The sequence below is a fragment of the Podarcis pityusensis genome (assembly GCF_964106645.2).
Source record: "Podarcis pityusensis genome assembly, chromosome: W".
NCBI lineage: Eukaryota > Metazoa > Chordata > Lepidosauria > Squamata > Lacertidae > Podarcis > Podarcis pityusensis.
In genome coordinates, this window is record NC_138045.1 from 5,574,129 (window position 1) to 5,599,851 (window position 25,723).

A 25,723-nucleotide genomic window follows, 5' to 3' on the forward strand; every position below is an offset into this window, starting at 1 on the left:
TGTAGCAATGTCAAACCTCCTCTAGGGGGACACAGTAACAGTCAAAGCTTGCAACTTTTTTTAAAAAAGTAGTCCTTATAAATCCCCCAATTCACAAGAAAACAACAGTTTCAATTGCACTTAATCAGTTACTTTAAAGCCAGGAGAAGTCCAGAAACACTGTATCTCTCTTGCAGAGTTAGCTGTCAAAAGTACTCTGTTTACCGATAGTGCTTTTCACAGAGCGGCATTCCTTGTCTCAGGGCAGTCCGTTCCCAGGTTCTAAGCGGTGGATTTTAGCTTCCTTTCCCTCTTTTTTTTTTCCAGATAAATACAGTTCAAACCTTTCCCCCCTCCTCTCCTGCAATCCGGAGGGGAGATCGCTTTTCTGATGTTAGGATTTAAGTCTTTTTTCAAACGTCTTTCAAAGTTTCCGCTTACAGTCTCTTTCCTTTGATCTGTTTACAAGAAAGGAAGGCGGACTTCCTGTTTATACCTTCCCGCTTCGGTGCCGAATTAAGTTATTTTTCCCTTTAAATCCAATTTTATCCTACTCACGGGTAGTTGCTTTCAAAGTCAAATTGTCCCAGGAAAAAGTCAGTGCTCTCCGATAACGGCTGTGCGGCTTCACTCCGCGGAAGAAGCAGTCGACTCTCAGCACCGTGCCGCTCACCCCGTCTCGCTCCGGAGCCCATAAAAGGGTCCCTTCGCAGTTTGGGGGGGCGCAAAAGGTGCCCGCCAAGTCCCCACGTTCACAGGCTTCACCCGCCTGTGATTTTTGAAGGGTCCCCACTTCGCCGCAGGGGTCAGACCCGATCCCACCGAGCTGGTCCCTCAGAAACTCAGAGGGAATCCGCCATTACCGATGGCACCAACCCGGAAGTCTCTGCAGCCCACAAATGTTAAGCCTCCCCTGCTCTACCAAACTCCCAAGGTTTGAGGGAGGAGGGTTGGGAAGAGGAGGGGAAAAGGGGGGATGAAAAGGAAACCAAGGACTTCCCTAGATGACCCTTGGGGTCCCTTTCCAACTCTACAGTTCTCTGATTCCAGAGAGAGACGCGCTGGGCTCCAAGTATCCCTCGCAGGGCTCAGCGTGAAGCCATGGCTTACAATACTGTCTGTCACTGAGCTTGGGGATAAAGGAGAAGTGGAGGGTGACCTGCCCGTTGTTTGTGATCTGGAACTTCTCCTTCTGCAGCTGCCGGAACGTCACATTCTCAAACGGAAACTGCAGAGCAAAAAGGGGGGGGGGAGGAAAGAGTGCTTGCCTTCAGCAGAGGCAAGGAAACGTGCTCCAGGGGGAAGTTTGTCCTTGGCCCCGGGCTCTCATTTAGGGGACTGCACATGCAACAGGTCCACGTGGGGCTCTCCAGATCTTGCTGCACTTGCCACTGGCCATGTTGGCTGGGGATGATGGGAGTTGTAGTCCAGCATCTGGAGGGCAACACGCTGGCTACCCCTGGAGTCTTTGCCTGCGAGGAAGAGGAAGAGGCTGCCGCTCAGTGGAAGGGCATCTGCCTTGCATGCAAAGGTCCCAGGTTCTATCCCCAGCATCTCCAGGTAGGGCTGGGAGAGATCCCCCGGAAATCCTGGGGAACCGCTCAAGACTGAGCTAGATGGGCCAAGGGCTTCTTTCCCCCCTGGTCTTTTTGCAGCAAACCCTCTTTAAGGGGTTGGAGAGGATCCTATTCGTCTTTACCTCCCTCCAGGGAGGGAAGGAATTCGTTCTCCATCCTGTCCATCAACTGAACAATATCTTCAAACACTTTCTGGTACCGTCGGTCAGCCACAACCTTCACCTATGGGGGGGGGCAGAGCACATTTGTTGGGGCTATGGACTGAAGGGGGGGGCATGAGTTAAGAGCAGAAAGGCCTGATGCACCCCCCTGTTCCCAGCCCTGAAAGAGGCAAGTACTGTAACTCTGAGAGCTTCCCCAGGATGGCAGCGGCTGTGACTTCCAGACCCAATGGGCTGAAGCCAAATGCTCCAAGCCAAGTACCACAGAAGCTCCATTGCATGAATGGAGCCAACGGTTAAGGTATACAGTTCAGCCAATGTGGTCTGCCATGCCTGCAGGAGCAGCGTGTACTCAGAAGAGTGGAGAATGGAAGCCTAGGGATTTAACAGAGCCAGAACCTGCCCACTCCTTGCACCGGAAGTCATTGGCCAAGGAGGAGCTCTGTGGAAAGGGGCCTGGTTGTTGGTCAGGGCCTGCCCAGATTCGAGGAGGTGCCACATAGCAGGCAACTAAAAACCCTGAATAGACGATAGCCCTGGCCAGGGCAGGTGTTACCCCTGTGAGGAAGAGGGAGCTGACGGGCTTGTGGTCGCTCCTTTTCAATTCCATGTGGCTTCGGTAGCTGAGCTGATTCACGCTGCCTCCTCTCCAGAGGATTGGCTCACACCATGCTGGCACACGGCACTTCCCACTGCAAGGAGACAGGAGAGACACCAGGACTGTTGGACTGGCTGAGGCAACACACAAGGCTCACACAGTCAAACTTTGGCTTCACACATGGCGTGTGATCTTGACCACGGTAAAGAGCTGGAGATGATGGGGCTTGGGAGTCCAACTTCTGAAGGGGCGGACCTTGCAGGTGTGCAGGCATTTTGCCTCATGGAGAGAGTTGTCAGGAAATCAAAAGCTGCCTTCTACCAGGTCAGAATGAATTTCTGACCTCCCCCAGTTTGGATTCCTACATTGCAGGGGGTTGGACTAGATGACCCTCGTGATCTCTTCCAACCCCACAATTAATTAAGTCTACTCTGGCTGGCAGCAGCTCTCTGTGGCCCAATCCTTTTTCAGGTGGCGGTGCCTTTCAACTTGAGACTCTGCATACAAAGCATATGGCACACCACCAAATGATGATCCTTCCCCAAAGCAAGGGGCCCCGTTATTCTTGTTCAGACACTATTTTTTCAGTGATCCAAAAGACCCTTTCTGGCACCTGAAATGCTGCCCAAAGGAGCCTGCCCTTTTCCGGCTTCGTCACTACATGTTCCGCCTGTCCTTTTGATTTCCCCATTACCACAGCAAGAGCAATGAAACTAGCAGGCCTAGGTGGCTTCTGACAGTTGTCCAGAACCACAAGAATATGCCAAATCCTGGATGGTGAGGCTCAATGGCTACTAGCCATAATGGCCACAGAACATACTCCACCAAGAGAAGCAGTATGGCTTGGAGGAGGGGAGCGTGCTGTTGCACTCAGGTCCTGTTTGTGGGCTCCCCAAGAGGCATCTCATTGGCCAATGTGAGAACAGGATGCTGGGCCAGATGGACCAATGGCCTGATCCAGCAGGGCTGCTCTCATGTTCTTATGCCCTGGCAGACTCATCTTGAGAGAGCACCAAGTCTACTTCCCAGACTTCCTTGACACAAACAGGATTCTCTGCTTATACACGCCATGAAACAGAGGATGCTGGTTATCAGGACAAATGTGGGGGAAAGGCTGCTTGTGGAAAAGGAGCCAAAACATTTCCAGAGACTTTGAGCAGGGATGGCTTGAGGAAGACAACATATCACAGCCTTGCATTTCACAACTCGCCTAGCAGCCTTTGGCAACCAGGAATTCCATGCAAGCAAAGTGAGCAGGTGAAGGAGTGTAGCACCCTGCTTGTGGTTAACGCTTAGCTGGAATGAAATATTCAACGCAGCAATAGAGAAATTAAAATAATAATTTATTTGTCAGACAAATAAATGAGAGACACAGTGGTATATGAATACCAAAGCTCTGCCCACTCCAGCCCTGATGGCCAGCACTTATATTTCCTCAGCCCAGCCCCCTTGCTCCTCCTTTGGCTGCCTCTGTCCAATCAGCCTGGTTGAAATTCCTATTGGCTGTTTGCTAGAACCAATCATAAAAGATAGACCCATTTCCTATTACCTTTTATGGGAGACAAAGAGCTATATTTCCTTCTATCCATAAATGGCAGACAAGTAGCCATATATCTTACATTTGCCTCGACCAGGCACCTTAATTACCAGATCATCTTTGCCCTATTGCCCTATTGCCCTTTCACTCCAAAACAGATGGCTAAAACAGATGGCTCATGGTTTTAATTTTTGTCTTAAACAGAGATCTTGGGTTCACCTTCTCACACACCATCAATGAAATAAGAATCTAACATAAGAATCTAACATTTCTTACTTTCTAAATCCTTTGCATAATTACATTTAAGCCAATATATTTCATACATAACATATATAGATTTTTAGAAGAAAAGGCCTTTTCAAAGTAAAAACGAACTTAGTAAAAACAGTTTCCAAAAGCAACCCCTTAAATTTACACCCCCCTTTCAAGCCAGCTGCTGTTTCTATTAGCTCTTGCCCTTTAACCTTAGGAAGATGTGGCTCGAGTCTGATGGGAGGCCCATGGTATTTTCTGTTAAACAATAAATTTCACTATTTACCAACTCTTAATTAGTGTTTTTGCAGCTTGATTGTATTCTGTAATTTGTATGGTCAATATGACCTTTTGCTCCCAGCCTGTAATTTCCTTTTACAACTATAAGAAACGTGTCTCCTGTTATAAATCGGGGGGGGGGGGGGCTGTTCAAGGAGATAAACATCTGCCAAAGTTCTTAGCCAGCTGCTTTATGCCTGGCATGACAAGCCTTGATCAGATGCCTCAGGAGAGCTGGATCTCTCTCTTCCTCCGTGGCTTGGTGTCCATTCTGGCTGCAGAGGAAAGGAAGTCCATCCAGCCCTCAACTCTAGCCCTCTTCCAACAGCTTGCTTAGCAGAAAACCATTTTTAAAATATATGTTTTACTAGCCTGCTCAGGAGGATGGAAAGGCAGGACACTACTAGCATCTCAGCAGACTAGGAAAAACAAACAAGCCTTGCAGAAGAATGATTGAGAGGACTTACTTACAAAGGCTTTCTTTTTTTTAAAAAAAATAATATTAATTGATTTTCCAACCATTTACACACAATAAAACAGAAAAAAACAAAAAAGGAAAAGAAAAAGCAAAGAAGAAAAAGAGAAAAAAGATAAGATTAACAAAACAAGACGCAAACCATTTAAAGCACAAAACAATTTCAATGTCTTAACTTTCATTCCCGTATTTCCACGACCTCCTCACACCTCCCTTTTTGTATTCCACTTCTATTAATTGTTTCAGCAATTCCTTTCCATCTTCCTCTGTTTTCTATCCTATAATTATCTTAACATATTCTAATCTTATTTTTCCCTTTAATACTCTATTAGTCTATTTATACTTAATTCCTTATAACATTTCTACTAAAACCATATAACTTCATTCCAACATTTTTCTAACATTCATTATTTTTGCAATATTTCTATACATAGTCTTAAACTTTTTCCAGTCTTCTTCCACCGACTCTTCTCCCTGGTCTCGGATTTCTGCCAGTCGTTTCCGCCAATTCCATATAGTCCATCAACTTCATCTGCCATTCTTCCCGGATAGCTAAATCTTGTGTCTTCCAGTACTTCACAATGAGTATTCTTGCTGCTATTGTTGCATACATGTGACAAATTCTATCCTTCTTTAACACCAATTGACCAACCATGCCCAGAAGAAAGGCCTCTGGTTTCTTCAAAAGGGTATATTTAAATACCTTTTTCATTTCGTTATGAATCATCTCCCAGAGTGTCTTAATCCTTGGGCATGTCCACCAAAGATGAACTCTAATCCTCAAATCCGTCTGTTTTTCCTTAAGTTCAGTCATAGCGAGCGTCAGCTTATGTTCATCAAATTGCCTCTGTAGGGCTGGGGCTCTCTTTCTCTCCAGTTGTGTTTCTGTACCTTCAACAGCAACAGCTTTTTCCTTGACTTCCTCCACAGCTTGCCATATCAAAATAGGTTCTTGTATCAATTTCTGGGTGGTTTCTGTATTGGCATTGTCCATACTCCCTGCATTCAAGTCAACCTCAACAATTGAAACGTCCACTTTCGCATTTATCATGTCCATTTTCCTGTGAAGCTGATCCAATGAATCATTTATCTTATATAATGCAGCCACCAAAGCCTCTTCTGTCGACATTCCTCTTAGTTTCAAATGTACTAGTACAGAGACAGCAACAAAAAGAACAGGAGGGCCTAATATTAGACCTCTCCTGGGTTGTTACCAAGTCCTCCCAGACCTTAATGTTTTATCAACAGTTGACTGGTCTGTTTTTCCTCTTCCATTTACCATAACATTTGAAAGATTCAAGGTCAGTCCCAGAGTCTCACGGTTTTTAACTTGCAGCTGGAAATTCCCCTAGTCCAACTCTTGTAAATCAACCAGTTTCAAAGGCTTCCACTAGGGGGAAACAGTTTCTCTTTGTAACAGTCAATAGTATCCTCTTTTAAACAATCCAAAGTTAGTTTCAAATTAGTTTCAACTACCAAGCAGGCGCTTACCTGGAGTCCCAGCGATCTGTTTTAGAGTCGAATTTGTACGTCGGGATGAACTTGATCTCTCCCTCTGTGAAATCAGCAAAAGCTGTCTTTTGGGTACGCTGAATGTTCAGCTAAAGCCAAAAAGAAATCGCTGTCAGTGTTTGTAAAAAGCAAAAAAAAGAAGGAAAGGGTTCTGACCTCCCTTTGTCTCTTCAGCCTGGTCCTCGGACCCTTGTCTGCATAAAAGAGTCCACGAGAATATCCTTGCAGAGTTTTATTCTTAAAAGTCTTTGTGCAAAACACGACTGAAGAACTATACACACCAGCACCAACCAACCAACCAACCAACCAACCCAAGCACCAGCCTCAGCACAAACTAACATTTCTCACTTTATATATACAACCTGCTGCAGGCCGCTGAGTCATGCTGACCCAGCTTTATTCGCATTAAAGAAACAGCGGCCATTTTAGCCGTGACACCCCTTCTGTTTCTTAAATGCGAAAAACCCCAACAGAAACAATACATACATACATTATATACATAAACCCAGTTTTGTCATCAATTCATTATGACATGTTGCTGGCAAAGGCTTGGTAAACAAATCAGCAATATTATCTTGTGACTGGCAATACTCCAGTTTGATTACCCCATTCTGTACACAATCTCTAACATTCGCATGACGGATAGCAATATGTTTTGGTGCGGATTTCATTATTTCCGAGCCCACTAATGCAATGCACGATTGGCTATCTTCATACACTTGGATAGGCAAATCTACTTTACAATCTAGATCTTTTAGTATCTGTATAAACCACATGATTTCATTGCATGCTAGCGACAGGCTCCCATATTCTGCCTCACAGGATGAGGTCGCAACAAATCCTTGTTTCTTTGACCTCCATCCAATTATGGAATTGGCAAACATCATAACCATTCCACTTGTAGATTTTCTGGTAGCTACACAGCTTCCCCAGTCCGCATCAACAAATACTTCTAGTTTTTCGTCTTGTGTACTAGATATCTTCAAACATACATTTAATGTCCCCTTTAGATATCTGATAAGCCTTTTCAAAGCACACCAATCAGCAGTACTGGGTTTAGATACACGTTGACTCAGAACATTTGTAGCGCATGCAATGTCTGGACTTGACCACTGGCTTAAATACAACAGTGATCCTATTTTTGAGTGATACAACTCAGGCTGATCAAATTCATCATCACACACTGTCTTTGGGAAATCTGGTGTCATGGGAGTCTGAACTGGCTTACAGTTTTCCATGCCAAACTGCTCTATCAAATGAAGAATTTTCTCTTTCTGGCTCAATAGGAAGCTTCCATCAGCTTCCTGCCTTACTTCTACTTACAGGCCCTAAGGCTTTAAGCTTAAACCTTTTTCCCAGTTGACTTGTGAGCTTCTGGATCTCATCTGTGGAACTCCCTGCTACAAGCAAATCATCAACAAAGACTAAGAGCATTAGATATTGTTGCCTGTCCCCTTGGTGTACAGGCATGGATCAGCCACACTCCTTTTAAAACCAATTTTTACAAGGGCTTCATTTAAAAACTGGTTCCAACACCTTCCACTTTGTTTGAGACCATAAACAGCTTTTTTCAAACGCCAGACTGCACCATTCCCCTCTTCAAACCCAGGGGGTTGTCTCATTAACACTTCATGGTCTAAATTTGCATGCAGATATGCAGCATCAACATCAAAATGGTGCACTGCTAGTTGTCTTACAGCAGCAATGGAAAGCATTAAACGAAAAGTTTCACTCTTTACAGTGGGAGAAAACACTTCATCATAACTCTCCCCTTTAATTTGAGTGAACCCTCTGGCTACTAATCTGGCTCGAAAACGTGGTTCCCCAGATGCAAGGGTTTTTCTTTTGTAAACCCACTTGCATGACACCACTCTGCCACCAGGTGGCGGCATTATAACCTCAAACACTTTGTTACGTTTAAAAGAGTCCATTTCTTCTTTCATGGCTTGTTGCCACAAAGCATGTTCTCCAGGGGGTAAGTCTAAGACTTCATTATAACTTTGTGGTTCCACACAACTCACATTGCATACTCTCACTCCTCCTAGGGTCAAACGCTGAGGAGGTACACCCTTGTTTAAACGCTGGGAGCGCCTAGGCACAAGTACTTCTTCTCCCCCCCTTATCTCTGGCTCTTCTTCCTCTTCCTCTAGAGAAGTATTATCTATTGCCACATCCTTTGGGGAAATCTGTGCCTCCTCCTCATCCTGCTCCTGTGTTGCCAATGGCGTAGAAGAAGCCTCTTCTCTTACCTGCAGGGGCAGTAGGCAATCTGGGTTGGCATGGATCGCAGTCCATCTGTCCTGGTCAGCAAAGTCTGCGCTTCGTGACAGAACCAAGCGTCCTGGGCGTAAATTGAAACGCCACCCTTTGCCATAGGACTGATATCCCACAAACCGCAGTTTCTGCGCTCTAGCGCCCCCTTTCTGGCGCTGAGCTTTGGGGGTATTTACATGTGCCCAAGCACCCCAGTTATGGAGCATTGTCCACTCTGGTTCTTTCCCAAACAACACACGATAAGGAATATCTTTTATAGAGCTAGACCAGGTTCTATTAATCAAAAAGTTCGCTGTCAGAAAAGCCTCACCCCACAGCCTATGGTTGTGACCCAATCCTGCATCCACTAGCAGGCAGTCCTTTACTGACTTTATTACAGCCCCACGTCTTTCACACAGACCATTTTCAGCAGGGCTATAAGGGTTAGTCAAACGATGAGTGATCCCCTTACATCGCAACCATGCCCCAAATTGTTTGTTCAGAAATTCTCCGCCCCTATGTGTTTGCAGCTGCACAACAGGCCGAGCGAAGAGCTTTTCAGCTTGGGCAACCCATTCTCTGAATGTGGAGAAACACTCAGATTTCTGCTTTAACAAAAACAGCCAACTAAAACGTGATTTATCATCTATTACCAGAAAAGCATATCTGGCGCCCCCTTCAGTCTTCTGTGGAAAAGGGCCTATCACGTCACAATGGACAAGTTCTAAAACCTCTTTAGATACTCTGTCACTTTTAGAAGCCACAGGCTTCCTCTTAGATTTGGCCATTTTACATACATTGCAATCTAGGAAACAGTTACAGCTATTTACTTTTAGGTTCTTGCACACCTTTTGCATCTCTGAAAGCACATGGAAATTGGCGTGACCCAGTTTTCTGTGCAGTTCATGTACACACCCCTTATGAACTGGCAAATTTTCCTGAACCACCTGGGCTGCTTTAACAGGCTTGTCCTGCATTACATATAACCCATTTTCCAACTTTGCATGGCCACATACCCGAGTTCCATTCTTTATCAGACAACCATCCTGTGTGAAGTTAACACTATACCCTGCATTAATCAAACAGCTTACAGACAGCAAACTATAGTCCAAACTGCTGACAAACAGAGTCTCTGGTAGAGTAGTGTTCAAGCACTGCAGGAAACATGTTCCCTGGCCATCAATCTTGCTTCTACGACCATCAGCAAGATAGATTGAGTCTTTTCCATCGGCTGGCTTCTCCAGGGTCTTAAAGTCCTCCCGACTGTTGCAGATAATCCTGCTACTCCCAGAGTCCAGCAACCATGTTCCTCGAGGTATCTTTCTCTCCTCTCGAGAAAATGCAGACACAAACTGAGCAGAACGCGTGTTCTTCTTCCCTGAAGAGAACCCCTTCTGCTTATGTTTCTGCGTCGATTGCTGTCTTTGCTCCACGTTGTCTCCTGGAAGTCTTGCCCTGCATTGACGTTGGAGATGCCCGGCTTGGTTGCATCTATAGCACCTCCTCACCGCCATGGCCAAGTCCAAACCTTGGCGTTGCTCCATTGGCAGATTCTGCTGCTGGCCCCCTCGGCTGTAACTCCTCCGTTCTTGGGGTTCAGCCTGTCTATCTGACCTTCTTTCTGCTTCTTCGGTCAATCTTCCAACCAGATACTCAAGGGTCAGATCTCGGGGAGGCATACTCTCCGTGCTGTTAATCACAGGCAACCAGCTTTCAGGCAAACTTGAAAGGATAATGTAGGTTTGGTCAGTCTCATCATAATGCTTACCTCTCTGCTGTAGTTGAAGAAACAGAGATTTCAGCGTTTGAAGATGAGTTGCCAAACTCTCACCTTCTTTCATAACAGTCCTGAACAGCCTTCTGGTCAGAGAAATTATAGTTCCAGCACGGACACTGGCACCAGAGCCTGCAATAAACCCAGATGCCAACTTTGCTGCCACATACACCCGGACAACACCATTACTGGCCCCAACAACATCACACATACCATCTCGGGACTATTTAATTGCTCATCGTCTAACATTGTGTATGCCATCAAATGCCAACAGTGTCCTTCAGCTCTCTATATTGGACAAACAGGCCAAACCTTACGCCAAAGAATAAACGGACATAAATCTGACATCAAGAATCACAAAACAGAGAAACCAGTAGGAGAACACTTCAATCTCCCAGGACATTCTATACAAGATCTCAAAGTAGCTGTTTTACTACAAAGGAATTTCAGAAATAGACTGGAAAGAGAAGCTGCTGAATTACAACTCATTACCAAACTTAAAACAATGGAGAAACCTGGTCTGAACAGAGACATCGGATTCTTATCTCATTATACATGACTAAGCCATTTCTCACCTTCTCACCCCTTGCCTTTTCCTGTAAGACCTATTACAGTCGTTAAGAGTCGTCAACAGGCTCATCTCAGCTATCTGCCAATCTCCGATTCCCACCACCCTTCTAAGTAATACCCCTCCCCACCTTCTCTATATATAGAAGGATCTGGTAACTTCTGTTTCAGTGTATCTGAAGAAGTGTGCATGCACACGAAAGCTTATACCAAGAACTAACTTAGTTGGTCTTTAAGGTGCTACAGGAAGGAATTTTTTTATTTCGACTATGGCAGACCAACACGGCTACCCATCTCCAATAGACAATGTTATATGTACCAATAATCCATACAAACTGTTAACCGCCACCAGAATACACCCCCGACACTATGAGCAACTGCAAAACCATCCTTTTGCAGGTGTGGCAAGGTGTACAAGAATTAACAGGGTATAAATCCAAGGACTCCCTGGCAGACGAGGGAGGGGCATCCCTCGCAGAGGATTTGAATGCCTTTTTTGCCCGTTTTGAAGTAACATCTGCAGCAACACCTGCTGAGGCGTTACCAACACCACCACCACTCCCTGTGAAGGCTTTGCCATCATCACCACCATTACCATCATCAGTACAAAGGAATGTAGTAGTCTCTGTGGAAAAAGAAGAGATGAGGAAGGTGTTGAAGGGAATCAACCCAAGGAAGGCCACAGGGCCAGATGGGGTAGCTGGAAGGGTATTGAGAGACTGTGCAGATCAACTAGCAGGAGTTTTCACTGGGATTTTAAATCGGTCCCTAGCCCAGGCTATTGTTCCATCCTGCCTAAAGTCCTCTATTATCGTTCCAATAGCAAAAAAATCTAACCCGGAAGATCTGAATGATTTTCGTCCAGTAGCACTCACACCTATAATCATGAAGTGCTTTGAAAAGCTGGTCATTGCCTGCCTACCAGAGGGACTGGACACATTCCAATTTGCTTATAAAACGAAAAGATCGACAGAGGACGCTGTTGCGATTGCCCTCCATGCCGTCCTTGCACATTTGGAGCAGCGGGGGGGGGGGGGGGGTTATGCCAGACTGCTTTTTTTAGATTTCAGCTCGGCATTTAATACCATTCTACCACAACGTCTGATGTCTAAACTGGAAGATCTGGGGCTTCCGTTATCACTTTGTGGGTGGATATTGGACTTTTTGTCAGACCGCCCCCAGAGCGTTCGGTTGGGCCCTTATACCTCTAATATGCTTAAGACTAACACAGGAACACCACAGGGATGCGTACTCAGTCCGCTCCTTTATATTCTCTACACGTACGATTGTGTCGCTACTCACCCTAATAACAGGGTTGTTAAATTTGCAGATGACACAACCGTGATTGGGCTCATCCCTGAAAGGGAGGGTGAAACGGATTATAGAGATGAGGTGGAGCGGCTGACAGAGTGGTGCAGAGCTAACAACTTGCTCATAAATACAAGGAAGACAAAGGAGCTTGTGGTGGACTTCAGGAGACAGAAGAGCAAGGTCCAGCCACTTTTGATTGATGGGGTCTGTGTGGAGAGGGTAACAACGTTCAGATTTTGGGGCATTGAATTACAAGAGGATCTGTCCTGGAGTGTCAACACAAGGGGGCTTGTGAAGAAGGCGCAGCAGAGACTGTACTTTTTGAGAATACTAAGGAAAAACCATCTTCCGCAGAAACTGCTGCTTGCCTTCTATCACTGTGCCATTGAGAGCGTGCTTACTTATGGCTTATGTGTGTGGTACGGAAGCTGTACTACCCAGGACAGGATGGGGTTGTGCAGGGTTGTTAAGGCAGCAGAGAGCATTGTTGGCTGCCCACTCTCCACCTTAGAGCAGATTTATGCCACAAGGTGCCATAGGAAGGCACTGGACATAGTAAAAGATCCATCGCATCCTGGTCACTGTCTCTTTGAGCTCTTGCCGTCGGGACGGAGATACAGGACGATGAAGACAAGAACGAGCCGTCTTAAGAACAGCTTCTTCTCCAGAGCGATCTTGGCCCTGAATGGGAAGCCCGGACTTTGAAAGTCATCTAATCTCCCTTGCTGTATTATACTGTATTGTTTAATTAGTGTTTTTATGGAGCAGTCAAGTAATTTTGTTGTCCCCGAAGGGGGCAATGACAATAAAGATATTATTATTATTATTATTATTATTATTATTATTATTATTATTATTTTGCATCCTACGTTGGCTCCCAGGACGTTTCTGAGCACAATTCTCGGTGTTGGCGCCAACCTTTAAAGCCCTAATTGGCCTCAGCCCTGAAAGAGTGTCTCCATCCCCATTGTTCAGCCCAGGCATCAGGGTCCAGCACCGAGGGCCTTCTGGCAGTTTCCTCACTGTGAGAAGCGAAGTTACAGGGAACCAGGCAGAGGGCCTTCTGAGTAGTGGCACCTGCCCTGTGGGACACCCTTCCATCAGATGTCAAGGAGATAAGTAACTATACAGCCTTTAGGGAAGTTTTTAATGTTTTATTATGGTTTTGCATATGTTGGAAGTCTGAGGCTGCCCCCCTTGCCTTCCTTGCAGCATCCTTTTCAAAGGGCTAAGGCATGACTATGCTCACAGAGTTTAAATCCACCATAAGGTGCAGCAATCAGGCCTCTGTTTCAACACAAAATACCAATGATCCTTATGCCAAGTGGGAGAAAGGTCATCAACATGATGAACACACAAACCTTGGAGAGAAAAATGTAAAACAAAAAGCATCAGCAATTTTATTGGACTTAATGGAAGTCTCTGCTGATAAGAACATGTGAGCAACACAGATTTTCCAGACAGATGCAAAACCTAGAGCAGGAAACCTTAGACCTTTAGATATTGCTGGACATCAGCTATGCTGGGGCTGATGGGAGTCCAACAACATCTGGAGCGTGTGCTGAGCTAGGAAAGCCCTCTAACTGGGAAATTGCAGAGCAGTCCTACTTATTCCAAAGCAACCCTCCAACTTAATTGGGACTTGCTTCTAATTCAGGTTGCACAAACCTGCAACCTTAAAAAGCATTTGTAGAAGTCGCAGTCATCCTATGTTCTTTGCTCCTAACTGTCTGAAAGTGGTTTCTCTAGCCTAGGCTGGGGTATCCCAGACAAAGGAAATAAACAGGGCAATATCCTAAACCACCACATATAACACAAAGATGTCTCTCACCTGGCCGTAGGTCAGAAGTCTCTGAAGCTCATTTTTAGTGATCAGATGACAATGCTGGAAAAAAGCAAAGAAACCACAGCTACAGGCTAGCTCACGGGGGCGGGGGGCAGCCTGCTGCCACTTCCTGCAATATGTAGTAAGACTGATAACTAGGATTGGGCAGTATGATCCTATTAGGCTAGTGCTCTGTGAACTAGACTGGCTCTTGAACTGCTTCCAGGCCCAATTCAGAGTATCCCATTTGGCCTTTAAAGTGTTTCAAGGTTTGGGAAAAGGGTACCAGAAGAAGGCCCACTTATTTTTGCACTGCCTCTCCACTGACTCGAATCTTTAGCAGGGGCAGCCCTTTCCCAGGGAACTCCTGCTCTTTCAAGTATGGCAGGGCCTTTTCAGTCATGGCACCCGACCTTTCAGAATAATCTCCCAAAGAGGTTCACCTGGCCCCTGCTTTGATGTCCTTTCAGCAAAGACTTTTAGAATTTCCCCTGGTTCTTGAATTCATGGGCAGGGCGCTTGTGGCCCTCCAAACCCTGCTGTACTACACAGGAACATAGGAAGCTACCTTATATTGAGGCAGACCATTGACCCATCAAGCTCAGGACGGACTACATGGACTGGCAGCAGCTTTCAGGCAGAGATCATGCCCAGCCCTATCTGCACACACTGGTGACTGAGCCGGGAACCTTCTCCATGCAAAATGGCCGCTCTGCTTCTGCATTACTGCCCTTAACAAACTGCAACTCCCACCCCGATCACTGGAGAAGTTGCCCACATTTGCTATAATCTAATCTAGTACATCTCTGCCACTCGGTTTATGTTGCTCTCTACTGGCTGCTCTAGTAGAAACCTTAGTGGTGCAGCTGCAGCAGCAGGGATCGCCGACACTGCACCCTCCTGGTGTTGCTGAAGTGGAACTCTCATGAGCCCCAGTCAGCAAGGCCAGTTCTTAGCAATTATGGGAATTTTGGTCTATCAACATTTGGAGAGCACTATGCTGCCTGCCATAAAGAAGGCTGATCACCGAAGAATGGATGCTTTTGAATTCTGGTGCTGGAGGAGACTCTTGAGAGTCCCATAGACTGCAAGAAGATCAAACCTCTCCATTCTGAAGGAAATCAGCCCTGAGTGCTCACTGGAAGGACAGATCGTGAAGCTGAGGCTCCAAGACTTTGGCCACCTCATGAGAAGAGAAGACTCCCTGGAAAAGACTCTGGTGTTGGGAAAGATGGAGGGCACAAGGAGAAGGGGACGACAGAGGACGAGATGGTGGGACCGTGTTCTCGAAGCTACCAGCATGAGTTTGACCAAACTGCGGGAGGCAGTGGAAGACAGGAGGGCCTGGCGTGCTCTGGTCCAGGGGGTCACGAAGAGGCGGACACGACTAAACGACTAAACAACAACAAATGCTGCCTACCCTGAGCTACACACAGGCAGGAAAGTTACAGAAACATGACTCAATTTGCTTCTCCAGATAGCGGAGACCAGCAAGTTACATCAGCCAAGGCTCTCTCCCTCCAAGCCCTCGAAACGCACTCGTGTTTCATGATTGTCAGCTGCAGCAGACCCTGGTCAGGGGGCAGGAAGCTCATCTGGGCACAGATATCCTTGTAATCCTGGTTTCGGCACTCAAAGTCTTCCACGTGGGCAGCAAGGTGGGAATTGACAACGCAGAAGCTGGTATTGTTGCAGACAAGCCTCACGGCCACACACCCCTTGTTACCCTGCAGGGGCGGAGCAAAGATGGCTGTTAGAGAGCAAGCAGGAAAGAGGGGGGAACTGGTTGGCAGAGATTAGAAAAACAGATAGACAGACAGAAAGAAAGATTGACGTAGGGAATTCCGCTGTCAGGGTCTACTCCCCATCTTCCCCATGATGCCTGTGCCCACTGTCTCCCTCATCACTTCCTTGATGCGGCTGAGCTGGTCCTTCCTGACAAAGATGAGCAACATCATTCCGACTAGACGCACCAGCTGCACCTAGAAGATGCAAGGTACTGGGATGTCTACCAGCTCTGTTCAGTGCTTGCTGTCCTGGACCGGCTGGATGCAGATAGGAGTGGCAGGTGGCACCAACTGGGGATCCCCCAAGGGAAGAAGGCTCAGAGCCAGGGAACTGGTGGGGGGACGACGAGGCTGAGTCGTCCGAGGGAGAAGAGGGAGCAGACTGTGAGCAAGAGGAGGAAACTGAAGAGGCAGGAGGGCAGGAAGATTCTGTGGCAAACAGCAGCCCAGAATCCGAGGCAGAAGTGGAGGCTGGAGGCGGGGGTCAACAGGCAGAGATCAGGCAGGCTGCTGAAGAAGCCAGGGGGTCTCCTCATCCTGCTGCGATCAGCTCCCCTCCCTGCTGGTCCCCAAAACACAGAGAAATTAAGAGGAGGGAGCAGAGACAGGCAAGGTGTCAGAGTCTCAGGTTGCTTGGGAAGGACCAGGGGGAGGAGGAGACTTCAGAGAGTGGTGGGAGGGTAGCAACCTTCAGCCTTCACAACTACCTCACTGGGGCAAGACCTGTTGGGAAAGGTTTCTGTGATCACGAGGCCTGCACGGTTTGGGTTTCTTTGAATAAAGAATGTTGGCTTTTTTTGAATAAAACACCACTGACACCAGGTGTTTTTTCTTGCTGACCTCCTCCTCCTCCTCCTCCTCCTCCTCCTCACTCCAGCTCCTGACAGCTGTCTGGCTGCTGAAGAAATGGGTGGGGTTGGACTTACTTTCTTGTACTTGGACTTGGAACGCAAAGCCTTTTCCACAGCTGTCAGCCACTCTTGCTCCTTTGTCGAGTCCAAGTAGAAGAAAGCCTCTGTGCTCAGGTCCAGCTCCTGGAACCTAATGCCAAAGTGCCAAAGAGAAGGATGTGGAACTGCAGGAATAGGACTCCAATCGGAACAGACGGGCTGGTTAAATATGCAAAGACAACAGGAGTGTGCAAGGGCAGGCAAGATCAGGACCAAGAACAAACAAGTAATACCAGCCACTTCTTCCTCAGTTTAGCTATTCTGGGCCCCAAAGGAGCTTTGCTAATGAAAGAAAAAAAGCTTTTTCCTTGTATTTTTTAAGATGTGTCAGCCAGCCTGATATTTAAGCACTATCCCAGTAGCCACAGGCAACCAGAAATTCTTTGAAGGCAAGTGAGTTGGTTGATCTCTCCATTCTTCATTCACCTGGCAACCTGGTTTCCAGACTGGCTTTCCGAGAGCAGAAAACCACCTCTCAGATCTGCTGTGCCAAGCTTGTTTGCTAGAAGATTACCCCGTGACACCCTTGTCCTCTTTGCAAACCTCCTAAATGGCTAACCTTCTGTGTTTCCATGCTGGCCATGAAGGAATGGGCATTCCCCACTCTGAAAACAGCACAGAAATACAGCCTGTCTAGTAAAGGGGTAAAAAGAGCAAGCTAAACAGCCTCTGTAAAACAGTAGGATCTGAAGCTGCTAACCACATACTGATAAACATATCATAAAAGCAGACATGAAAAACAAATGGCCACTGGGAACTACTAACAGTGGGACACGGGTGGCGCTGTGGATTAAACCACAGAGCCTAGGACTTGCAGATCAGAAGGTCGGCGGTTCGAATCCCCACGATGGGGTGAGCTCCCGTTGCTCGGTCCCTGCTCCTGCCAACCTAGCAGTTTGAAAGCACATCCAAGTGCAAGTAGATCAATAGGTACCGCTCTGGCGGGAAGGTAAACGGTGTTTCCGTGTGCTGCTCTGGTTCGCCAGAAGCGGCTTAGTCATGCTGGCCACATGACCCGGAAGCTGTACGCCAGCTCCCTCAGCCAATAAAGCGAGATGAGCGCCGCAACCCCAGAGTCGGCCACGACTGGACCTAATAGTCAGGGGTCCTTTTACCTTTACCTTACTACTAACAGTACGAGGAAATAACCAAAGCAAAAACTTTGTTTGAAGTAGTAAGCTTAGCATTATAAGGATGACCCACACCAAGTGTTGGGGGGGGGGGTCACACCTCCCTGTCCTCCAGCACAGCTTTTAGGAGGAGTTCCAAAGGTTTTGCTTCAGTTTTGGATTAACTGCATCTTGTCACAATGTCTGAAGCTGCACAAACCGCTTCATTTGAACCATGGCTCATTGAAACAAGCCAACTTCCAATCGTGGGTTTACAAAGCTGGTAAAATTAACCACCATAGGATCTGGACACACCAAACTGTGGTTAATTTAAAATCCAAGTGGAAGCTTCCCAATAGGCTTGGGGTGGGGGAGAGGTGTGCAAACCTGGAGGAGAGGCTGCCGTCCTGCTCATAAAATGAAGCCACGGCTCAGTATGTGGCACCAAGGAAAATTGCCCACCACAACTAATACTTTCCATTACCCACCCATGTGGCCTGAGTGAACAGGACAGACTTTGCCTGGCACCCAACAATAAAGCTGTCATGTAGATGCCGCTTTCTCCAGCCCCAACTCTGATACAGGTTCCACTGGTCTTTGCATGGTGTTTGCACTTTTGCATGATCTGACCTGAAATTCTGGGTGTTGACATATTCCTTCTCTCTCTTGGCGAGGACATGCTGGATGAGTCCCTCTCTCTGTCCGGACTGCGTATGTGTGGAAGGCACAAAGAGCTGGCGCATAGTGTGGGTCATTGGGGTTGCTTCTTGCTCATGCTCTCCTTGTCACGGATACGCCTCAGGGAGATGAGAACAGAACTCAAGTGGTCCTTAAAAGCAAGGAGGCGGGAGGGCACAGTACACCTCTAATAATAATAATAATAATAATAATAATAAATTTTATTTATATCCCGCCCTCCCCAGCCGAAGCCGGGCTCAGGGCGGCTAACAACAATCAAATAATCAAACAATCAAATAATCCAACATTCTAAAAACATTTCATTATAAAAATTAATTAAAATCAAATTAATGGCAACCGTTAAGCAAAATTCTGTGCAGGTTGCCAGAGGAGGGAGTCAGGCTGCGCCCTGACCAAAGGCCTGGTGGAACAGCTCTGTCTTGCAGGCCTTGCGGAAAGATGTCAGGTCCCGCAGGGCCCTAGTCTCTTGTGACAGAGCGTTCCACCAGATTGGAGCTGCAGCCGAGAAAGCCCTGGCTCTAGTTGAGGCCAGCCTAACCTCTCTGAGGCCTGGGACCTTCAGGATGTTTTTATTTGCAGACCGTAGGTTCCTCTGTGGGGTATACCAGGAGAGGTGGTCTCGTAGGTACGAGGGTATAGGGCTTTAAAGGTTAAAACCAGCACCTTAAACCTGATCCTGTACTCCACCAGGAGCCAGTGCAGCTGGTATAGTACCGGATGAATGTGATCTCGCAGCGAAGACCCCATAAGGAGTCTCGCCGCGGCATTCTGCACCCGCTGGAGTTTCTGGGTCAGTCTCAAGGGCAGCCCCACGTAGAGCGAGTTACAATAATCCAGTCTGGAGGTGACCGTCGCGTGGATCACAGTGGCTAGGTCAGGGCGAGAGAGGTAAGGAGCCAACTGCTTAGCTTGGCAGAGATGAAAAAATGCCGCCTTTGTTATAGCTGTAATCTGCGCCTCCATAGAGAGGGAGGTATCGAAGATTACACCCAAACTCTTAACGGACGGTGCTGGCACTAACTGCACCCCCGCAAGAGATGGGAGTTGCCCCCCCAATCCCATATCGTCCCGTCCCAGCCAGAGGACCTCTGTCTTCGAAGGATTTAACTTCAACCGGCTTCCATGTAACCATCCAGCCACAGCTTCCAAACATCTGGTCAGTGTGTCTGGGGCCAAGTCAGGATGGCCATCCATCAACAGATAGAGTTGGGTGTCATCGGCATACTGATGGCAACCCAGCCCAAAACTCTGGACAAGCTGGGCGAGGGGGCACATAAAGATGTTAAAAAGCATCAGGGAGAGTATCGCACCCTGAGGCACTCCACACACCAAGGAGTGGCGCGGTGACAATTCCCCCCCAAACGCCACCCTCTGTCCCCGACCAGAGAGAAACGAGCACAGCCATGGAAGGACTGTGCCCTGGATCCCCACGTCGGCAAGGCGGTGGTCCAGGAGTTCGTGATCGACCATGTCGAAGGCTGCTGACAGGTCTAGAAGAATCAGCAGCCCCGACCCGCCTCGATCCAGCTGCCTGCAGAGATCATCTGTTAGGGCGACCAGAGCCGTCTTGGTCCCATGAGCAGCGCGGAAGCTGGACTGGAATGGATCCAGAGCCGATGTTTCATCCAGAAACCTACCAAGCTGTTCAGCAACCTCTCTCTCAATCACCTTACCCAGGAATGGAAGATTCGAAACCGGGTGGTAATTGGATAGATCTAAGGGATCTAATGATGTCTTCTTTAAGAGCGGGCACACCACTGCCTCCTTCAGTTCCCCTGGGAATGTCCCGGTGCCAAGGGACAAATTGATGATATCCCCCAGGGGGGCCCGCACCTCGTCTGGACACGCTCTAATCAGCCAAGACGGGCACGGGTCAAGAGGACAGGTGGTGGGCTTGCTTACAGCCTGCTTGGTGGCAGCGGTGGGGGTGGAGGCTCCCGGTGGGCACTCATTTCCTGATTCTGCAGGTTTCTTTCCTTCTCCATGAAGTTATCCTCAAATCCCAGAATTCCGGAGAGAGGAAAAGACTTCTGAGGTTAGAGAGGCTTCAGAACCGTTTGGGGAAGTTTCGGGAAAGGAACTTAGAAAATACTTAACTGCAGGAAAATGTTCCTGCCTCCCCACAGCACCACATTTGCCGGACAATTGCCTCTCAGCTTATGCACGTTTAGGAAGGATTGTGGAGGCAACAGGTCCTCCCCTCAAGGCCTTTTCCTCTAAAGGAAGTAGACTGGTCTTCTCCAATCCTCTGGCCACTGCTGAGTTTTCCAAACTTGCTGGCATATTGCGTGTAGCACCTTAACAGCATCATCTTTAACAAAATTTAATAGTTCAGCTGGAATGTCATCACTTCCACTGGCCTTGTTATTAGCAGTGCTTTCTAAGGCCCATTTGACTTTGCTCTCCAGGATGTCAGGCTCAAGGTCAGCAACCACACCACCTGGGGTTTATGAGACATCCATATCTTTCTGGTATAATCTCCTCTTGTCCTTTATTATGGTACTCTTTGTACCATACATATTTTGTGCCACTACTCTTTTGTCTCTTCCTTCTGAAGGATCCCGGTGAACAAGCAAAAAGCCCATGAAACACACACACACACACACACACACACACACACACAAGGACAAGACAAGACAGGGCTGTGCACCACAAACCATCCCCAAATAAGCCTCCATTCCCCATCAATCAACATTGGGCTAAAAGCTAAATGCACCTAAAAACTGGTTTTGAAATAGCCTTGGTCTTGCCTAGTCCCTCAGCCTTGTGAGTTTGGGAGCTAGTCTGCAAGGGTGAAAATCTAATGGAGGATTCCATTGTTGAATTAACCAAGCAAGGGTCATAGTTGCCACCTATGTACCTTGTGGTTGCTCTGTGCCAGAGGGCAAATGAGGGTGGGCCTCCTCCCTCGCCTGGCTGGGAATGAAAAAGGAAAAGGTCAGAGTTGTGTGAGAGAGCTGGGCTGGAAGTTGGCAGAAGTCACAGAGAGAGAGCCATGCCTGATTTCTTCTTGATTCAAAGGCTGTAACTGGAAGAAGCAAGACCTTCTAGGGCGTTAATGCTGTGAGCCTCTCCATCTTCGGCTCAGGTTGTATATGTGTGTGAATAAACCATATATCATAAAGACACCACAGTCTCCGCTGAGCCTCATTCCAAGGAAACTTGCACTAACAACCTCACTAATGCAGCCCTTTCAGTCCTTTATTCTAGTTCCCCTTTCCATACCATACAAGGCTTTGCCAGTATTTTCAGGGTCATCTTCCACCACAATTTAGGGTTGCCATATGTCTGGGGAAACCTGGACATGTCCTCTTTTGGGGGACCAACATGCCTATCTGGGCGATTTTTTACATTTTAAAGGAAATGTCCAGGTTGAGGGTGAGTTGTTGGGGTCTCGGGCTCAGGTGGCTCGGGATTGGGCTGCTCTGCCCGTCATGGCCCCTGCCAGCCCGAGCTGGGGAAAGGGGCATGGCAGTGGCGACCCCGCCCACCTCTTTTCCCAGCTCGGGCTGGCAGTGCCTCAGGCTGTCCTCTTTTTTTGCTCTTGTACCTTTGTTTTCAAACAGCTTAGTTCTTGAACGTTTTGGCTCCCGGAACTGATTCCATTCAACTTCCAAGGTACGACTGTAATCAAAATCAAAACAACCACCACCCAGTAACCCACAATTGGATGGCCCCATTGGGTTCTGGAATTATGGAGGGATGAAAAACTGATCGCATTCCACTTGCTCTACACTATGCGTGTACCCCTGACCGTGTCCTCCCTTACTCATTTCCCCCCTAAACTAGAAAGCCCCAAATGTTTTAGCTTCTCATCTGGGAGTTGCTCCAGCCCCTTGATAATTTTGGTTGCCCTCTGCTGAACATTCCTGCCCCCCTCCCAAGCTCTGTCTTCAACTGCAAACGTGGCAGACAATGCCTTCCCAAAAAAGTGCAGTTTTACTTTTAAGGACAGGAAATTCTCCTGCAGGCCATCTGTGCTAAAGAGAGGGTGCAGATATAACTCTCCTTGTTTTGGACCACCCAATTTGCATAAAAATAAGACAAGATTAAAAGTGTTGAGTTTTCCCCACCCCATGGAAAAGGAGCAAATGAAAAATCCTCTCCTGAGCTGTGGCTGCTACTTGCTGAGCATGAGAGATGAAAAGGGCCTGTATGGATTTGGCAAAGTCAGCATTCAGAGTTCGAGAATCACACTTGACTCATGACCAAGGGTGTCCAAAAATAGCAAAAGCCAAACTTTTGGCTCAGAGTTGAAATGCTGACGTTCCTCTTCTCTATGGCCTGCTGGTCAGCGGATGCCTTCACCAAGGCCTGGTTGTCTAACTTTAGACCTTTCGCCTACACCTGCTGTTCTGGGCTATGAAACAACAGCAGCAATTCAGCCCTTGGCTCACTGCAAATCATGTGTGCAAACTCAGAATCTGGCTTTGGGCTGCTTTGCCTCTGACTTACTTTGCAACATCCTCTCCCTCCAGAGGAATCTTGCTTTGAACAAAAGTAACCCACACTGGAGGATCAACTTCACTGTATAAGTTCTGCCCCCCCCCACTCCACCCCACATATGGGGGAAATAATACTGTTATAACTGACCTCTCCTGAGGATCCCTTGCTGTTATTCTGTGAGGTCCAAAGCTTTTCGTGACTCCACCAAGCCCCAAACAATGTGGTCCTTAAAAAAATATATGCCTGCACCCGCTTTTACACTTCAGTGGCACTTACTTTGACATGTTGATCATGAATCAGTGTGGCCCTCAGCCTGAAATGGGATTAGCTATCGCTGGTCTGCCCCTTAACTCAGAAGTTGCTGGATCCACATTTCAAAGCCTGCCTTAAGACAGTAAAGCATATTTTTCTACAGCTGAGGTGGGGAATCTGTGTCCCTCCAGATTTTGCTGGTCTCCAATGCCCATCACCATCATGACCAATGGTCTGGGGTTATAGGATCTGGAGTCCAGAAACACCTGGAGGGCCTGAGCTTGAAATTAGGAGCGTCAGTTTTTCACTCTGGGCCTGTGACATTCTGAACAAAGGGACAGTCTCTGCAAGAGCGCTCCAATGCTGAAATGAAAAATATGGCATGTCAAACAATAGCTTGGGATCACACATCCGCTCCGGAAGTCCTAAGGCCAGATGTGTGGGAGCTGCTTGGGCTTACTCACTGATCAGAGAAATGAGTTCTGGGCACATCATTTTTTTTAAAAAAAGCATTCCCTTCTTTTCCTTTTTTAATTTATGCAAGTGGGTTCTGAAACAGAACGTTGCAACTTGGCGAGTACTTATGCCCAAGGCCAGCCTAAGACATTTTGCTGCCTGAGGGAAAGGACAAAATGCACTGAGGTCAGCTGGGTTGTTAGAAAGGTAGCAGGCAAGGCACGTGACAGCTCTCTTCTCCCACAGAAGCAGCCTAGTCAGGAGTAAGAGCTGAGGGGAATACTTTGCTGATAAATCTCATGGTAGTAATGTGCCTAGATAATTAACATTTTCAGTACAAGTATGAAATTGGTATTGTTTATACAGTTGAACAAAAATATATATTTCCTAATAACATCAACTCTGATTTGGACCTATTTATAGTATATCCTGAGATTTTGCCAAGACATCTATATTTTGCATTATTCTCCAGACATGCCTGGAGTTGTTCAGTGACCACCCGCTCAATCACCTTGCCGAGGAATGGAAAGTTTGAGACTGGACAATAATTGGACATAATGGCCAGGTCCAAATATGTCTTTTTAATAAGCAGTTGAACAATCGCTTCTTCAGGTGGTAGGTTTCACTTGTTCAAGTCTGTCCACATCCTCAGAGGCAACAGGTTGTAATGGATCCCATCCAACTTGACTAGACCCAGTGGCATAGTGGGCTGTGGGGGCACAGGGGCAGTCGCCCCAGGCACAAAATTGTTAGTGCTGCCTCAATACAGCTGCACGCTTCCATCACTGGGGTCCGATGACAACGGCTTGTCCATGCGATCAGGTAAGTGACTTCTCCAGACAATGGGGTGGCTCTTCTTTTCTTATCTCTGTGGCTGTGATCCCCTGGGTGATGTGGATGCCATTAGGCAGTCGAATGCGCATGCATACTCCATCTGTTTCCCTCCCTCCTACCCCCTCCTCGACGTGGCCCCGGGAACTGGCAAGCCATATTATGTCTCTGACTAGGAAGAGCTCTGGCACCCTGCTACCTTGGTGGAGTCTACCTCTTTCCAAACCTGAGCAATTTTATCTGGAAAAAAACTCATGACAGGAGTCATTACAGGAGATCTTGGACTCTGTATCAGACCCTGATGGCAAAGGTGGTTCTGTTAGACTATGAACCACCTGAAAGAGTCTCCTGGTACTGTTTTCACCAACAGATCCAGCAACAATGGTCCTCCTCACCGTCGCTATTGCCACTTGGTAGGCTCGACGTTGAGCTCTAACCCTTGTTTGGTCTCATATGACGTGGGTTTTTCACCACCAGCACTTTAGCTGTCTCAGGAATTGTTTCCTCACCCTCAGCCCCAGGGGTAGAACCACAGGGTCATCCAAGTGCCATGCCATTGGAGAGGGTGCTTTTTAAGGTTTGTGGAGCAGCACCCTCTTATTCCCCACCACCAAATGTGCTTTCCATGTGTTTGGCCGCCGTCTATCGGGTCTCCCCAGATGAATTTGCTATTAGAAGGAGGCATGTGAAGCCATAATCCTGGAAAGAGATTCTGGAGAGAAGCACTCGACCCAATTTTAGCCTTTGATTCTGTGAGAGGCGCCCAGTGCTTGGTCTTACTAGCTGCAGCTCAACTTTAACTATGTTTACAGCAGAGGAGCAAGTCCTGGAGGGCTGGCTTCCTATTCTGCCTCTATGGGTGAGTTGGCATTTATGAGGAAAATTCCAGGGTGTGAGGCTACTCAACAGCCCAGCTCGTCGGGCAGAGCCTGCGGGTATTTGCGGTCAGAAATGAAGGAGATTCCAGCCACAAATTGGAGCAAAACAGCGGTCAGTAGACCAAGCTCCTTTTTTTCTTGCGCAACAGGTTCCCACAGGAGTAAGAACCCCAAACATGGGGTGACATTGACTTTTAAAACTTCCCACATTGCGT

General features: G+C 47.4%; 1 protein-coding gene across 1 annotated transcript in view; it reads right to left on the minus strand.

Annotated features, from left to right (window-relative positions):
* LOC308467616 (inositol polyphosphate 5-phosphatase OCRL-like) overlaps window positions 1-23,375 on the minus strand; it is a gene marked incomplete at both ends in the record, with an annotated part of 36,992 nt that extends 13,617 nt beyond the window's left edge. The window contains 9 exon segments of the mRNA XM_080989356.1: window positions 1,042-1,207; window positions 1,668-1,778; window positions 2,274-2,409; window positions 6,350-6,459; window positions 14,107-14,160; window positions 15,600-15,850; window positions 15,962-16,082; window positions 16,814-16,928; window positions 23,368-23,375. Of these exon segments, the coding sequence (XP_080845482.1) occupies window positions 1,042-1,207; window positions 1,668-1,778; window positions 2,274-2,409; window positions 6,350-6,459; window positions 14,107-14,160; window positions 15,600-15,850; window positions 15,962-16,082; window positions 16,814-16,928; window positions 23,368-23,375 (1,072 nt within the window).
* Between the last annotated feature and the right edge of the window lie 2,348 nt (window positions 23,376-25,723).